Source organism: Bufo gargarizans, chromosome 4, assembly GCF_014858855.1.
Source record: "Bufo gargarizans isolate SCDJY-AF-19 chromosome 4, ASM1485885v1, whole genome shotgun sequence".
Classification (NCBI taxonomy): Eukaryota; Metazoa; Chordata; class Amphibia; order Anura; family Bufonidae; genus Bufo; species Bufo gargarizans.
In genome coordinates, this window is record NC_058083.1 from 264,077,972 (window position 1) to 264,096,076 (window position 18,105).

At 45.5% G+C, this 18,105-nt stretch overlaps 1 protein-coding gene across 3 annotated transcripts in view; it reads right to left on the reverse strand.

Moving 5' to 3' along the window:
* Nucleotides 1-17,751, reverse strand: part of LCA5 (lebercilin LCA5) — a 31,893-nt gene extending 14,142 nt beyond the window's left edge. For 2 of the 3 annotated variants that reach the window (XM_044290183.1, XM_044290181.1), the window contains exons 1-3: nt 17,582-17,751; nt 12,929-13,284; nt 10,765-11,294 (exon numbers count right to left, since the gene is read on the reverse strand). In XM_044290183.1, the coding sequence (XP_044146118.1) occupies nt 10,765-11,294; nt 12,929-13,265 (867 nt within the window). In that variant the 5' untranslated portion in view covers nt 13,266-13,284; nt 17,582-17,751. Of the gene's footprint in view, nt 1-10,764; nt 11,295-12,928; nt 13,285-17,549 lie in introns of all 3 variants that reach the window. The other variant, XM_044290182.1, reaches the window with a different exon arrangement.
* Between the last annotated feature and the right edge of the window lie 354 nt (nt 17,752-18,105).

Genomic DNA, 18,105 nt, shown 5'->3' on the forward strand with positions numbered 1-18,105 from the left:
GGACGCTGGGCAATGCTTACACGGTCATCTAAAATGTTACGATAAGGTGCACGACACGAGAATGCCTGGATCTCACCCACCCTTCTAGCAGTTGTTATGGCTAGAAGAAAAGATCTTAAGTGATAAAAGCTTCATGGGTTCGCATGGCGACTCCATTAAGACTGTAAGAACTAAATTTAAGTCCCATGTTGGAATGGTAGAGCGTACGGTTGGTGAATTGCTTGACTACAATTTTATATCCAGAAAAATACTCAAGGCAGATATCTGCACTTTGAGGGTAGAGGGTTTGAGACCCTTGTTCATCCCAGACTGTAGGAAATCCAAAATAATGGGAACGTTCGGAAGGGAATTTTGACAGTTTTTGCTCTTCGTAAAGGCAAGAGAGGCCTTCAAGGTCCTAAGATAAATTTTTGATGTCACGGCTTTCCTACTTTTTAGTATAGTGGAGATTACTGGATCCTTGAGCCCCTTTCTTTTTAAAGCTAGTTGTTCAATCTCCAAGCCGTCAATTTGAGTTAAGAGACTCTGGGGTGGTGAATCAGACCCTGAAATAAAACATCTGGAAGTGCTGGGAGAGTCCAGTATTTTCCTCCCGAGACTGAAAAGCAGGGAAAACGAGGTTCTTCTTGGCGATTAAGGAGCGATAATTATCTGCGCCTATTCTTCCGCCACTTTCATTAGGGCTCTTGCAATTAAGCTAAAGGGGGGGGGGGGGGGCGCATATAGCAGCCCTTTGGCCATGGACGACATAGGGCATCTAGAATCTGTGGCTGGTCCTATGGGGACAGAGAACAAAATCTCTGTACCTTCCTGTTGCCCCGATCACCAAATAAGTCCAGGATTAGAACGCCTTATTTTGCTGTGATCAGTAGGAATACGTTGGGACTCAGGGTCCAATCTCCTTCCTTAATTGTCTGCCTGTTTATAATATAAAAAAAAAAAAAAAAAAAAAAAAAAAAGGGGCCGCTGACAAGGAAGTCAGACGTTTTTCTGCCCGTAGAAAAATCCTCTTTGCAATTGCGGCTAGAAACTTGTTCCGAGTGCCCCCGTCGGATTATGTATGCAACCGTGGTTGTGTTGTCGGATAACATTTTTACATGGCGTAGCGGCATCTTTGAATGGAGTGCTAGAAAAACCTCGAAAACTGACGAAAGTTCCTTTAGACTTGACAAGGCAGTTGCCATGGAGTTGCTCCAAACTCCTTGAACCATCAGGTCTGCCACATGACCACCCCAGCCTCTGTTGCTGGCATCTGTAATGACTACTAGCAGATTTTTTTTTTTACGCCAGCAGACTCTGGTGTGCAAATTTCTTCTTATTTTCCACCAGGCTAGGGACTGTAATACTCCTGATGGAAGGCCTACCTTTCTTTCTAAAGGAGGTTTGAGTTTTCCCAGGAATCTAAAAGAAAGGATTGTAGAAATCTTGTATGGCTCTGCGCTCATGTGGCTGCGGGTATAGAGGATGTTAGGTAAGCTAGAACAGTCATGATGCTTCTGATGGTGGAAGCTTTTAACTTGAAAAATTGAGAGATCTATTGATATAGGGTCAACTGCTTTTCTTCTGGGAGGAAGGACATCTGAAGGCATCAATCCAGTAGAATACCTAAGAAGATTTTTGTTGATTTGGGATGAAATCAGATTTTTTTGCAATTTATAATCCATCCTAAAGAAAGACTTCCTTTACTTTATCTAGATGAAGTAGCAGCTTGTGTTCTGTTTTGGCTGCAATTAGGAAGTCATCTAGATAGGGTATTATGAGAATACCCTGTAGATGGAGGTAACTTGTTACCTCGGAGCAGAGGATAGCCCAAAGAGAAGGGCCTGGAATTTAAAATGACACAGGCGGGTTCCTATATGAACAGCAATTCTCAGGCATTTCTGAGGATTGGCTTGTGATAATAGGCATCTTGTTAATTCATAGTTACCATATAACAACTCTGAGGAAGGAGGTTTATTGTCGACTTGATGGTTTACATTTTGAATTTTTGGAAAGTTAAATATTTGTTCAACTTCCTTAGATTTATAAGTCTCCCTACTGGAGAGTAGAATCCCCTTTTTTGTTGGTGGTCTGGAACCCAAATCAATACTTGCTTCTGGAGAAGAACGAATATTTCTGCCTCCAGGGATGGTTGTTTCTCCCTCTGAGGCAATGGTTTGTTGATTACATAGTAATCTTCTGGACAGGTATCGAACTCTAGGTTAAACCCTCTTTGGATGGAATTTAGAATACATGGGGAGGTTCTTATTTTTTCCCCACTCTGGAGCAAAAGCTTTTAACCTTGCTCCAACCGGGCATCTGGCCTCAATGAGTGGATTTTGCCGGCTTGTCTGGACTGCCAATTCCCAGAGTAATTCTCGCTCTTCTGATCCGTCTTCTGTCTGTTCCTCTGGTTCCAAAAGGACCGCCTCTGCTGAAAAATAAAAATATCTACTCTCTGTAGGGAATCCTTTCTTCCTATCAGAGGACTTTTCAAAGATATCGCCAAGGACAGACCCACAAAGATGGTCTTCTTCACAGGGGATAGAACATAGGCGATTTTTTGATGCCGTATCCCCTGACCAGGAACGGAGCCAGAAGGCCCTTCTTGTTGCATTGGAGACGGCGGCTGATCTAGCCGACAGTCTCACCAAATCAGGTGAAGCATCGGCTAAAAAGTTTGCTGCTTGTTTGAACTTTGGTAGAGATGCTAAGATCTCCTCTCTAGGAGTTCCAGCTGCCAGGTGATTATCTAATTTACCTAGCCATACCGACAAGGACCAAGCCCTGCAAATAGAAAAAATACTGGGTCTAAACATAGCAGTATTGATCTCCCATGCTTATTTAAGAAAGTTTAACATTTTTTTGTCCATGAGGTCACGTAGCAAGCCCATATCCTCAAACGGAAGGGAGGATTTCTTTGATATACAGGCTACTGGTGCGTCAATCTTAAGAGTTTTATTCCAAAGTTGCATCAGAATCCGTAAAAAGATACTTCCTTTTAAAAGAGCTTGTAACCGGGGGATCTTTTTTCTGGATCTCTCCATTCCTTAGAAATTAGATCTTTAATACTATTATGTACTGGGAAGACGCGTTTTCTTCTCTCTCTCAGACCCTGAAACATTTGATCCTGTACCGACGGGCTCTCTTTAGGGTCTTCTATATCTATAGTAGCCCTGATTGTTTTTAGAAGACTCTGCGATTCTTCTGAAAGGAATAACGGTCTTCCACAACAGTCTTCCGAGGAAACAGAGCTGTCATCAAAGATCCCCTTCATCAACCTCAAATTTGTATAATTGGGAACTATGGGATTTCTGAGAGGTGAAAGCTTGTGGAGATAAGTGAGGTAGCCTTGATTCCACCGCCGCATTTACTTCCTCTCTAATAATATTCCTCATGGACGCAAATGATTGAACGTCCTATTTGCGTACAAGATTAGGCTTTTCTACAATGGGGCCTGTGAATAGTGTGGGATGCACTTGGACCATATCTGTATTACTGAATTACTATGCCCATGGCAAAGAAACTTGGAATATAGGCAAGATTCCTGAAAAGGAAGGTGCCTACATACCAGAGAAGATGCCCATGCAAGGGTAGATGGTCCTGTCAGGGATGCTGCTAACTACAACTCTGTGGAAGAAAGAAAATGGACAAATTGGGGATTAGAGGTATGGAAAACACAGGCCTGACATGTCTGTATTTAAGGTGGGAGCCAAGATAATGCTATAAAGGCCTGGACGTGGACTTTGCTAGATAGTCTAAAGTAAGAACTATGTCAAGCCAAGGACTCAGAAGCATAATCTCTGCAGCCCACAGTTGGGCAACTGCTGGACCGCCAGCTAAGGCCGTCCAAGACTAAGGCCTCTTTCACACAGGCGTCTTATTTTTGACCCCGATAAGAGGCGCGGTGCGTTGCGGAGAAATGCGCGATTTTTCCGCGCGAGTGCAAAACATTGTAATGCGTTTTGCACTCGCGTGAGAAAAATCGCGCATGTTTGGTACCCAAACCCGAACTGCTTGGGATTGATGTTCTGAAGATTGCTATTATTTTCCCTTATAACCATGTTATAAGGGAAAATAATAGCATTCTGAATACAGAATGCAGAGTATAATAGGACTGGAGGGAAGAAGAAAAAAAAAAAAAAAAAGTTAACTCACCTTCTCCTCTTGATCGCGTAGTTCCAGGTCTCTTTACTTCTTGAATGAGCTGTGGGCTAAATGACCTGTGGTGATGTCAGATCACATGGTCCATCACCGTGGTGATGGAGCATGTGATCTGACGTCACCACAGGTCCTTTAGGCCACAGCTCATTCAAGAAGTAAAGAGACCGGGAACTACGCGATCAAGAGGAGAAGGTGAGTTAACTTTTTTTATTTTTATTTTTTCCCCTCCAGTCCCATTATACTCTGCATTCTGTATTCAGAATGCTATTATTTTCCCTTATAACATAATACAGTGAATAGACTCACCTAGCAACCATGTGTGAAAATCGCATCCGCACTTGCTTGCGGATGCTATGCGATTTTCACGCACCCCATTCACTTCTATGGGGCCTGCGTCGCGTGAAAAATCGCACAATATAGAGCATGCTGCGATTTTCACTCAACACACAAGTGATGCGTGAAAATCACCGCTAATGTGCACAGCCCCATAGAAATGAATGGGTCAGGATTCAGTGCACGCATCGCACCCGCACGGAAAACTCGCCCGTGTGAAAGGGGCCTAAGGGTTGAAAAAAAACAATTATCTCCATGGGTCACGACTCTTGCAAGAGGATCTTTAGGCCTCTTTCACACTACCGTAAGGCTATTTCAGTGTTTTGCGGTCCATTTTTCACGGATCCGTTGTTCCGTTCTTTGTTTCAGTTTAGTTTTTCCGTATGGCATATACAGTAATTACATAGAAAAAATTGGGCTGGGTATAACATTTTAAATAGATTGTTCCGCAAAAACGGAACGGATACGGAAGACATACGGATGCATTTCCGTATGTGTTTAGTTTTTTTTGCGGACCCATTGACTTGAATATAGCCACGGAACGCGATTTGCGGGCAATAATAATAGGACATGTTCTATCTTTCAACGGAGCGGAAAAACGGAAAGCATACGGAGTACATTCAGTTTTTCTTGCGGAACCATTGAAATTAATGGTTCCGTATATGGAACGCAAAAAAAAAAACGGTAATGTGAAAGAGGCATCAAAGCAGCACCCTAGAAGGAAACAGGCAGAAAGTCTGTCGAAGACTACCTAGAAGAGGAGACTTATGAAGGCAGACCAAGCCAGATACACAGATTATGCCCAGACCACTTCAGAGGAGGGAAACAGGAGCAGATGGGTATTTGGATACTGCTTAGTAAAGGAAAATACTGTGCAACAGCATAAATGCCATGTCATAGAAAGTGATGAAAAGATCTGACAGTTGCGGCTGAGTGCAGGCGTGTGACTCAGAACCTGGGCTAAGGCAGTGCTCAAATGACTGATGAGAGAAACTATGTAACGCAATGGATGAGCCACCACACTATTACTTCGCATATGGAAGAGGGAGAGATGAGTGAAAGGTGTAAGCAATAAAAGTATAACCGCAACAGGTATAGCATCCGGTGTGAGCACAAGACTCCATCTATACAATGTAGTAGCGCAAGACTGGAGTACAATAGAGACAGTGGTTAGTGGTAGATCCAGTACCCTGCATATGTAAGAGAGTATGTGTGCTGTCATCCAGCAACGAGCCAAATACCGTACTATGATTGGCGACTGCATGGTTGGAGAGCTTATCAGAGAGAGCAACAAGGCACTGTCTAATGGCTAACACAAGGTACTGCATAGAAGACATCGGAAACAGAGAATGCTCATTGTCTGTGGCATCAGTAGCTGCGGACCCTTTACCTATAAAATGTGCATATGCTCGACAAATTTTAGTCCATAACAACGACACAACTAGGCCACACAATTGACCCGTGCATCTCAGAGAGACAAGTAGACTCATGACAAAGAGCAACTTTTAAGCAACAGCACCATTACTTTGCCACCAAGAAAGTAAATGTTAGAACTGTGTAGGACTGACGGAAACATATAGCGATAGTATAAGAGTTACTCCTTTTCGGCCAGACAGGCCTTTGCCCTGCATTGAAGGAAGATGCGAGTCTCCCATCCCAGGCAGAAGCCACACAACTCCCTGCTTATGGACCAGGGTCATGTTCAGAAGAAGAAGAAAATCCCTTTATTGTCCCTCAGTGGGGAAATTTTGGCATAACAGAAGCAATCACATTCACAACCAGAGCAAAAATAAGAGCAATTAGAAATTAAAGAGTAAAATACAAGAAAAACATAACACAGAATTTACTTAAAAAATTCACTACTGGGTTTCTGGGAACAGTGGTGGTTATAGATCCTAACCGCTGCTGGGAGGAAGGACCTCCAATAGCGTTCCTTCGTGCACCTAGGATGCAGCAGTCTGTCATTGAAGGAGCTCTCCAGCTCCACAACAGCTTTGTGCATGGGGTGGAAGACATAGTCTAACAATGATGGAGAGGCTGCAAGGATAGAAGAGGACAGAAAAGCAACTGTTTGGTACACACCAGAGCTGCGAAGGTTTGTCAGGTCGAGCATAAGCAATAGCGCACTCACTCCATCAACTGAAAGGAGAAGTGTATCTGCCTGGCCACAACGGAATTGCTAAATCTTGTCATATACAGCATTCAGGGGTAGTTAGAATACTCCACCTACTGAAGGGAGTAACGTGGTTGCCTGGTGCATGACAGGAACTGTGTAGGTGTGTCAGATGCCGCATGTAGCTATAGTACAATTACTCCACTAAAAGAAGGGTGCAATGTGCCTGCCTGGTAAATCGTGGAATTGCTAGGATTGTCGGATACAGAATCTAATGCTAGTGTGGGAACTCCACCTTTTGAGGGGAGTTTATGCAGCTGCCTGGTACACATCAGGACTGCACAGGTATATTAAATCCTTTAAAACAAGACCAGAATCACACCATTATCTCCTCTACATCGGGTGATATAGCTGTTGAGAATCGGGTCAGAAGTGAAAAGAGCCGCTTCTGCTGCTTTCACTCCCGACCCGATTGCTAACAGCTATATCCCCTGAAGTAGAGGAGATAATGGTGCGATTCTGGTCTTGTTTTAAAACTTAGACTCTTCAGCTTTCAAAGAAGACCCAAGAAGGCCCATATCTAGCTGCTACAGATCCCAAGATATGAGGAGTTAAAGCAGCCTTCTCCCCCATCCCACCCAGTCCTTTTCTCAAAGCCCGAGTAGATGTCGGGCAAAACTGTTAAGGGGTTAACTATAGCAATCCTTGACAGGGCAATTATTTTATTTTGTAAATAGAGTAATGCAACTGTCTGGAAAGTATTAGAACTGTGTAGGCTATGCTGTGTCGTAGCAATTGATAGTGTAAGTAGTCCATCTCTTAAAAGGGAGAGATGGGGCTTCAAACATAGCAGAACTGCTGAAGCCTGCCAAGTGCAGCAGCAAGTGCCTCGCTTCACCTTTGGAGTGGAGTAATGCGACTGTATGATGGATAACTAAATTGTGTAGGATGTGACTGCGTGTTGCGTGATAGAACAGACAGGCTTTTTACCTACGGAATCTAGCGACACTACAATTACTCCCCTAAGGAAGAGAGTAATGCGGTTGCCCAGAGCACATCAGAGCTGGATAGACTTGGCAGGTACGGCGACAGGCCATAGTGCAATTACCCAGTTTATGCAGTTGTATGGTGCATGTCAAACTGTAGTAACAGTTCAATTACTCTGCCATTTGTAAGGGTAATGCCAATACCTGGTGCATGCCGGTAGTAAGTAGAGTTGTCAGAGTAATGCGGTTAGCAAGCCACAGCACAATTACGCCACCATTGAAGGGGTCAATGTTGATGCCTGGTATACGCCAGGACTAAGTTGTAGTGCAATTACTCTGCCCATAAATTGGGGTAATGCGGTTGTCTGGTGCATCCGTGAACAAAGAAGGCGTGTGAAGTGCAACAGTGAAGGGGCCAATACTAGCGCCTGGTGCACGGCAGTACCGTATAGGCTTGTCCGATACAGAAAACCAGTGAGAACTATTCGTGCCTATTGAAGGGGGGGGGGGGGGGCGCATTGCCTCATGCACATCAGAGCAGTGTAGGCTTGTGACTGCATCAAGTGATGGCACTAAACTCCCCCATGCATAAGAATACCAGAGGTTGATGGATACCTATATTGCATGTAGTGACAGCACAATAAGTATGACTGGCCTACACAAATTCTCCATTCTGAAGAAAAACTACTTTTAATCCACATGCAAATGAGCAATTAAGTTCACGGAGGGTGGGTCTAATGCAAAAAATAAATAAAAAAATAATATTATAATTAACAGCTTTGTCAGCAGGAAAAGAAAAAAAGTTTGAATATGGTGAGCCAAAAATAAATATTTTTTTTTAAGTGATTTTAATTTTATAAAAGTATTAAAACATAGCAAAAAATATATAAATTTGGTATCACCATAATCTTACTGACCCAAGGAATAAAGGTAATGTCATTTTTACCACAATGTAAAAAAAAAAAAAAAAAAAACTAAGTGTAATGGAGCATTTTTCCATTTCCACTCCACAAATATATATTTTTTACAGTTTCTCAATACATTAAACCATTAGAACAGGGTTTCCCAACCTGCGGCCCTCCAGCAAAACTACAACTCCCAGCATGCCCGAACAGCCTACAGTAGGACATTGTGGGAGTTGTAGTTTTACAACAGCTGGAGGGACGCAGGTTGAGCATGCCTGGCCTACAGCAATCAGCAGGGCATGGTGGGAGTTGTAGTTTTAAAACAACTGGAGGGCCGCAGGTTGGGCATCACTGCATTAGACCATTATGAACACAACTAATCCCTTATCCACAGCTAGGGCATTAGTGAATGATCAGCATAAGTCTGACCACTGGAGCCACTGCCGACGAGGGCCTATTCTCCACTTTTTGAATGAAGTGGCAGTCACGCATGTGTGCTGCTGTTCCATTCACCGGATATATCTCAGGCAATCCTATAGCTTTGAACGGGAGAACAGGCCTCTGTTCTAGTCATCGGCAGGAGTTCCAGAAGTCGGACCCTTGCCGATCAGACACTTATCCACTATCCCAGTTGTCTTAATGCAGGCATGTCCAAACTGCGGCCCTCCAGCTGTTGCAAAACTACAACTACCAGCATGCCCTAATAGCTGTAAGCTATCCAGGCATGCTGGGAGTTGTAGTTTTGCAACAGCTGGAGGGCCGCAGTTTGGACATGCCTGTCTAATGGAACAAACAAGTTGTTCCATAAAAAAAAAAAAAAAAAAAAAAAAAGACAACTCGTCCCGCAAAAAAACAAAGCCTTCAAAAAGTTATGACTCTAAGGCCTCTTTCATACGGGCGTCATGTTTTTTGCCTGGATAAGATGCGGGTGCGTTGCGGGAAAATGCACGATTTTTCCGCACGAGTGCAAAACATTGTAATGCGTTTTGCACGCGCGTGAGAAAAATCAGCATGTTTGATACCCAGACCCAAACTTCTTCACAAAAGTTTGGGTTTTTGTTGCTCTGTAGATTGTATTATTTTCCCTTATAACATGGTTATAAAGGGAAAATAATAGCATTCTTAACACAGAATGCTTAGTAAAATAGGGCTGGAGGGGTTTAACAAAAAAAAAAAAAAAAAAAATTAAATTATTTAACTCACCTTAATCCACCTGATCGCGCAGCCCGGCTTCTCTTCTGTCTTCTTTGCTGTGCACAGGAATAGGACCTTTGATGACGTCACTGTGCTCATCACATGGTACAATCACATGGTTCATCACCATGGTGAGGGACCATGTGACATCACCACAGGTCCTTAGCCGGCAGCTCAACATTACAGAAGAGATCCGCAACTACACGATCAAGTGGACTCGGTGAGTTAATTATTATTATTTTTTTAACCCCTCCATCATTATTGTACTATGCATTCCGTATTCAGAATGCTATTATTTTCCCTTATAACCATGTTATAAGGGAAAATAATACAGATCGGGTCCCCAGCCCGATCGTCACCTAGTAACCATGCGTGAAAATCGCACTGCATCCGCACTTGCTTGCGAATTTCACGCGGCCCAATTCACTTCTATGGGGCCTGCGTTGCGCGAAAAACGCAGAATATAGAGCTCGCTGCGATTTTCACGCAACGCACAAATAATGCGTGACAATCACAGCTCATGTGCACACCCCTATAGAAATGAATGGGTCAGGATTCAGTGCGGGTGCAATACGTTCAACCCGCGCTGAATACTCGCCCGTGTGAAAGGGGCCTAAAGGTGTGGACAGAAAACAAAAATGTCGCCCCTAAAGTTTTCTTGGCCCTTAAGGCTCCATTCAGACGTCTGTAGAACGGGTCCGCATCCGTTCCTCAATTATCCGGAACGGGTGCGGACCCATTTATTCTCTATGGGGTCGGAAAAGATGCGGAGCGCACATCCGCATTTCCGGAGCACGGCGCTGATCTTCCGGTCCGCAAGAAAATAGAGCATGTCCTTTTCTTGTCCGCAATTGCAGACAAGAATAGGCATTTCTATGGGGGTGCCGGCCGGGTGTATTGCGGATCCGCAATGCACTACGGACGTCTGAATGGACCCCTAAGGGGTTAAAGTAAACTACCAAATATACTATAAATATTTCATTTCAAAATAAGAATGGATGCCAATTACTAGGTAAAGCACTATAAAGACTATAAAAAAATAAAATAAAATGAAAAAAATAAATAAAAATGAATAAAAAAGGTGGAATACCCTGACTCTTCTTTCTCGATCGTCCAGCCTGAACTCCAGAAGATCCACTTTCTTTGCTAGCTCCTCACGTTCAGCAAGGTGTTTATTTTCAGACAGCTGCTTTAACTTCTTTAAGGTGACGTTTGCCCTGTGGAGCTCTTCTTCAGTGTCCTTCAGCCTCTTTTCTGTATTCCTCTCCCTTTCCTGGGATTTGCGCAGTCGTTCTTTTAGCGTCCGCACCTCATTATTATGGCGGGATATGAGCTGGGAGACCTCATTTTCGGTATCCTCAAACTTATTCAAGGCCTTTTCCTGCCTGAACTGCAACCTCTTTAAGGCCTTATTTTCTTTTAGACACTCTTCTAATTTCAGCTGCAGCTCGGTTAATTCATTTCTTAGTTCATTTATTTTTAAAAGCCGAGCCGAAAGAACTCTCTTAGTGACGACATCTATGTCCTTAGGAGGAGACTCTTTGTTTAGGCTTTGGGAACGAAATCCCCATCGTGGTGCCTTTTTACTTGATGAAAATTTGGTATTCACTTTTTTTATACCTGGAACAACAAGCATCTTATGGTAACATCATAGGCTGCAACCTAAAAAGTAGTAGCTATAAAGCAATCTGCAGTGGGATTATCCGGTAGAAGTCATCTGTGGCCGGCCTGAAATACCCGCAGGCTCTGTTCACATTTACCAAATCCAGCAGGGTACACATCAAATTTATCCAAAGGACTCCATTAATCTATAAAAGAGTCCTTTTGGCTTCCATCAGGCAACGCATAGAAACACATAGTCAACTATGCTTTTCAGAAGTATCCAAGAAAAAAATAATTGTATACCGGACAGTATACTTTTCTTTATGAACAATGTATACCGGGGTATGTCTATACATAGCCTTCCATTGGAGGTATATGTCTGATGGAAGGCTCATACATGATGTGAATGAACAGGGCCTTACATTAGTAACAACATTTAGGTCTACTACATAATGTACAACTTACGTACTGACACTGGGATGTCTCATCTCCCTCTCTTACCTCTTCAGCAGCGCCAGATCTCCCTGCATCCTGTCCCTTCCGTGGGCAGTAACTTTCCCCTTGACTGACAGAACAGATAAGTGACCCCGTCACTGCACCACTTGCCAATAGGTGCGCGCTCCTTAAGTTTGCCTACACTGTAATAAAGTCTGCTCGTGCAGTACAGGATGATCTGTGGAGTAAACTTGCATGCAGCTGTCTAGAACAGAGGGCTTGTTCCAAAATGTACACTATTAGCTGTATGTTTTTATAAAGTGCCTCGGAGCAGCACACCGTCTAAGCCTTGTCCATCAGGGATTATTAGGAGCTGCCGTCACTCTGCTTCACTACTGCGCATGACCTGGAGCTCTCCCAACGAGAGTGGAGGTGCTGCAGAGGGGGTCAGGTCGGGAGTATCGGGCACATCGCGGCAAATGGATTCAGGAGAGGAGATCATCTCACTTTTCTACAGGATGGCGTCCAAATTAAGTGTCGGGGTCTGACCACTCCTTTCAAATGGCAGAACGCAGGTCCTGTTCTACTAATGAGTGGGGGCCACAGATCTTGCACTCCTGATCAGATGCTTATCCCCCATCCTGTGGTACAAAACCCTTTAAAAGTTCATCTGTCGGCAGATTTAAACCTATGACACTGACTGACCTGTTACATGTGCTCTTGGCAGCTGAAGGCATCTGTGTTGGTCCCATGTTCATATGTGCCCGCATTGCTGACCTCATGAAGTTTTAATATATGCAAATGATCCTCCGAGAGCAACGGGGGGCATTGCCATTACACCTAGAGTCTCTGCTCTCTCTGAAACTACCGCAACCTCTCCACTTTGATTAACAGGGCCAGGCAGTGTGAATGTGACCACTCCTGGCCCTGTCAATCAAAGTGCAGAGGGCGTGACAGTTGCAGAGAGAGCTGAGCTTCCAGGTGTAACGGCAACACCCCATTTGCTCCTGGAGGCTCGTTTGCATCTATTAAAACATAATTTATCTCAGCAATGCGGGCACATATGAACATGGGACCAACACAGATGTCTTCAGCTGCCAAGCGCACATGTAACAGGTCAGTCAGTTTCATAGGCACAAACCTGCTGACAGATGCCCTTTTAGAACTAGACATACTAAGTAGGGCAATCTTTTTATAAAGGCTTTCTCATATCTTACCTCGGTTATGGACAGGTGTTACAGATCTGACTTTATAGCCAGTCTTTTTGGCACGAGGTGACAAGGTCTTGGAGCTGGGTGTTGGCGATCGGTCAGACCCATATGTTGTGTTGTCATAATCGTCAGAATAGTAAGAGTCACTGCTTTTCTCAATATCTGGGCTTCTATCCCGGTCACTCCTTTTCCTTTGGTCTGTCCTAGCCATGCCCGGGTCATCCTTCATGCTTTTCTTTGTAGTGTAAGTCTGTGTGCTTGTAGGATCCTGCCGGGGTGAAGGGCTCCTTCCTCTCCGTCTATCCGTCTCATCGTACTGGGACTCTGGGCTCCTACTATTCATGTCAGTGAATTACGCATTTCTGGCAGTAACAAATAAAAACGGACAGTTAATAAAATACACATCATGCTTAGGATGTTAAGCTGAAATACTAACAGTGTCTTCATGACAACACATGGGGCTGATGATTTAGACAACCCCCTAAATAGAGGATGTGCCATGCTCTGAACCCCCTACCCTCTATTAGCAAGAGCCGCTGCAGAGGACTACCGTCTGGAGGCCCCATTTGGTCAACCCGACACGGACTGAGTAGTTATCCCCTATCCTGTGGTAGAGGATAAACGTGATATAATCTAATTACTCCCTTAAAGGCCTCCAATTTCCACAGTTGTTCAAAATCAGGCACCCTCTTTTCCAGCGTGGACCTATAGTACATGTATTTCAGTTTCACATTTAAACCACATGGCCAGGGACCTGCTCAGTGAAAGGGAGCTGCTGAAAGGAGGTAACCTCAACCAGTGAATAGATGATGGGGAGATGACCAGCACCTCACTGCTTATCTGCCGTTCCTACAAAGAGTCAAATGGTGTGATACCATCTGCAGAACCCTCAAAAGAGAGCGACCACACACCCAAGGTCACCTCTCTACTACGGCTGTCAGCCCATAGGGAGAGGGGAGCGATCCACAGCTGGACACCTCTGGCAGAGGCTTATCCCCCTCTAGGCATGTTGAAATTCAACTGCCTGGTCCTTCTTTCCTCCAACATCTGCTAGGACACTCCCATACACACTAGATGGTCAGCTGGTCCTACCATCGACATTCATCTAATGTGTATGGCTACCATAAGAACAGGATGAGGGTTAATTTGGGGATAGAGGGTTACCGGTGAATCTAATGTTCTTGCATGTTCAGGTAACGGGGTTTTCTGGAAATACAATATTGACAACCTATCTGCAATATAGGTCATCAATATCAGATCTGTGTGGATCTGGCTCCCAAAATTCCCGCCGTTCAGCAGTTTGAAGAGGCCTCTTCTTAGCCCAGTGACATGACTGTATTCTGACATGACCTCTTCAAGTGCAGCCACTATGCAAAGTATGGCGCTGGGTTTGGTTTGTTGTGAGGAGACCACAGTGCTCGCCCAAGCGCTGTGGCCCTCAGGATAGGTCATTACTGTACTCCCAGAAAATCCCTTAAACTAGTCACTGGTAAAAACCCTGTAAGAAATAACGGACTAATAGATTGTGAATGGCATACCTAGGCTGCAACCAAGTGGATTTTCTCCATCATTGCCTTCTATTGCCACATCCTTGTCTCTCTGGAGTGTAAGGTACTTTCAGCTGGAGACTCTTTGCATTGCCTCTACTTTCTTTCTCAGGCCTCATTCACAATTCTAGTCAGTTTTTTACATCGTTAAAGGGGTTGTCTCATCATGGACAATGGGGACATATAGCTAGAATATGCCCCCATTGTCTTATGGGTGCGGGTCCCAACTATATCGAGAACGGAGACCCGCAAGTGAAAGAGGGCGCACTGTGCATGCGCAGCCGCCCTCCATTCATTCATTTTCTATGGTGATGGCGAAAATAGCCGAGCGTTGGGCCACGCATGTGCGGTACGCTCCCATTCACGTCTATGGGGAGCAAACTTGGTGGTGGCCGGACAGGAGTCCTCCAGCCACCACCTTGCGGGGCTCTGTTCTCTATATAGGTGAAGGTCCCGGCGGTGGGACCCGCACCTATAAGACAATGGGGGCATATCCTAGCGATATGCACCCATTGTCTATAATGAGACAACCCCTTTAAAATGCAGGTGTGAACAAGGCCTTAAAGTGAACCTGTCAGGTCCTGCAAAGATTACTGCACGAGTAGTACATCTGCCCTGACTAAGGGCTATATTACACTTGGCAGATGTCTGCTAGTCAGTGGAGGAGACCGCTGCTATTATATACAAGGATCGCCTCCACAGTATGGGGAGGAGTGATCATTAATGCCATCACTTATCACCATTCAGAATCATTGTGTGTAGGCAGCAGAGTGCTATCTAGCAGGAGCGAGATTCCTTCTCCCTGGCTGGATCGGGAGGAGACGCCCACAGCAGAAGACTGCATCTCCGCCCCGTTGCGAACTTACAGATCATTATAATACAGCGCGCCAAAACATCGGTGGACCACAGTGTACGAACGGTGGGGGGTGGGGTGGGCAAGTTTGAAAAAAAAAATATATATTATATTATATATATATATATATATATATATATATATATATATATACACACACACACACACACACACACATGGCATCAGTGGGGGCCGCCCTACAAGGCAATACCATAATTAGCCTATGTCAAAACTGATGAAAGGTCCTCTTCAAAAAGGTGGCCCTCTATGCGTGCTGCTCTCTCCATTGTAGTTACAGGAGTGGTGAAATGCTGATCGGTTACCATAAATTCCATCATTTACCATGGAAAGTGCCAAGCCTGGTCTCCATCTCCCTGTAATACGGATGTGGTCAGAAGGTGTCCCCGTTCTCCTAATAGGTAGGAGTAGGTGCAATGCGTGATGCGAATACATTGCGCCTGCACTGAATCCGGACCCATTCATTTCAATGGGTCTGTGTACATGAGCGTTATTTTTCACGCATCACTTGTGAGTTGCGTGAAAAATCACAGCATGTTGTATATTCTGCGTTTTTCACGCAACGCTGACCCCATAGAAGTGAATAGGGCCTACGTGATGCAATGCGTTTTTCACTGATGGTTGCTAAGAGATGTTGTTTGTAAACATTCAGTTTTTTTATCACGCGCGTGAAAAACGCATTAAATCGCACTGCACCCGCACGGAAAAAACTGAACAACTGAAAGCAATCGCAGACAAAACTGACTGAACTTGCTTGCGAAATAGTGCGAGTTTTCCTGAACACATCTGCCACTGCATCAGGAAACCTGACCGTGGGGTAGCCCCCGAATGCTCCTTTCTGGAGTCCCCCCATTCTCCTGATATATGGGGGTGGCACCATTAGTACTTGCCCAGCCTTGTTTCTGAGCCTGTGTACCATGCCTCTCCGACTACAAAACTTTGGGACATGCATGTATCTAAACTCAGACAAGCCAGATAACAGGGGGGCTGCACAGAGTGGCATCGCTGGGCGCATTGGCCCCCGGGCAGCAGGTTTTGCACCCGCTCCAGCCTGCCTGAACAGGACAAGCTCTCAGAGTAGCTCATCATTCAAGCTCACAGATGAGGGTCTTGGGGGGGGGGGGGGGGGGGGATGGACATACCTCTATGACATACTGCGATTTTTACTGAACACAAGAATTGCTAAATTACATCTCTCAATCATACTGACCGAGTACACCATAGATGTGCGATCCTGGAGAACAGCCTGTTCCCCTGCCCAATAGCGTTGAGCGAACTTGTGTTTTAAGTTCTGCGTCCAAAGTTCGGGTTATCGAAGAATCGCGTTATGGATTCCAAATTCCGTTATGGTCCGTGGTAGCTGAATCCATAACGGGATACTTCGGTAACCCGAACTTTGGACGCAGAACTTAAAACACAAGTTCGCTCAACACTATTGGGCAGGGGACCAGGATCCCCCATGATCACTAGTCCCTGCCCGTTCCTGGCTACTCTCTATTGTAGTAGATAAGGGTACAGAATCTCTGAGCCCCCGATCACCCACCCATGTCTGGCTATTCTCCATTGTAGTGGACAGGGATACAGAAACTGGTCCCCCACCCATGTTTGGCTACTCTCCACTGTAATGAATGGGGATACAGAACCTCTGAGCTCCCGATCACCCACCCATGTCTGGCTATTCTCCATTGTAGTGGACAGGGATACAGAACCTCTGAGCCCCCAATCACCGTCCTCCACCTATTCCTGGATACTTTCCACTGTAATGAATGGGGGTACAGAACCTCTGAGCCCCAATCACCATCCATCACCAATTCCTGTATACTTTCCACTGTAGTGAATGGGGGGTGAATGGGGGGTACTAGCCCCCCGCCCATTTCTGGTACTCTTCATTGTAGTGGATGGGGGTACAGAACCTGCAGAGCCCCCACAGTCACCAGTCCTCCTATTCCTATTCCTGGATACTCTCTATTGTAGTAATCGGGGATAGAAAACCTGTTGAAGCCCCAATCACCAGTCCCCCGCCCATTCCTGGCTACTCTCCACTGTAATGAATGGGGGTACAGAACCTCTGAGCCCCCGATCACCCACCCATGCATGGCTATTCCCCACTGTAGTAGATGGGGGCACAGAACCTGTGAGCCCCCGATCACACGTCCATAGAGGTCAGTGATGTGACCGGGTGTTGACGTTAAGCAGACCGTAACCCCACCGCTCACACGGGCGGGCCGCACGTAGTCGTACCCCGCTTCTCTCCGCGCTGGATAGCCGGTAGCGAGGTCTTCCTCCGGTCCTTGGTGTGCCCGAGCCTCGGAGCTGCGTCGCTAAGCTGCGCTGTGTTTGTCCTCGGCTGCTGCCCGCATTCTATTTACACGCAGCACCACGGTAACAGCTCAGTAACCGCTCCAGCCACACAGCAGAGTTCTAGCCGCTCACGTGACCTGCACTAAGCAACCAGCCGGACCAGCAAACGCTTTCCCCATTGGAGAGCTGTATGGCACCCTGTGATTGGTTCCACCCTGCGGCTGCTGGAATCTCCGCTGGTTCCCGCAGATGGTCACCTGTGTGTGTGCTGGAGTCTGACAGCAGATCTACTTACCTGTGTGTGCTGGAGTCTGACAGCAGATCTACTTACCTGTGTGTGTGTGTGCAGGAGTCTGACAGCAGATCTGGTCACCTGTGTATGCAGGAGTCTGACAGCAGATCTGGTCACCTGTGTGTGTGCAGGAGTCTGACAGCAGATCTACTTACCTGTGTGTGTGCGCAGG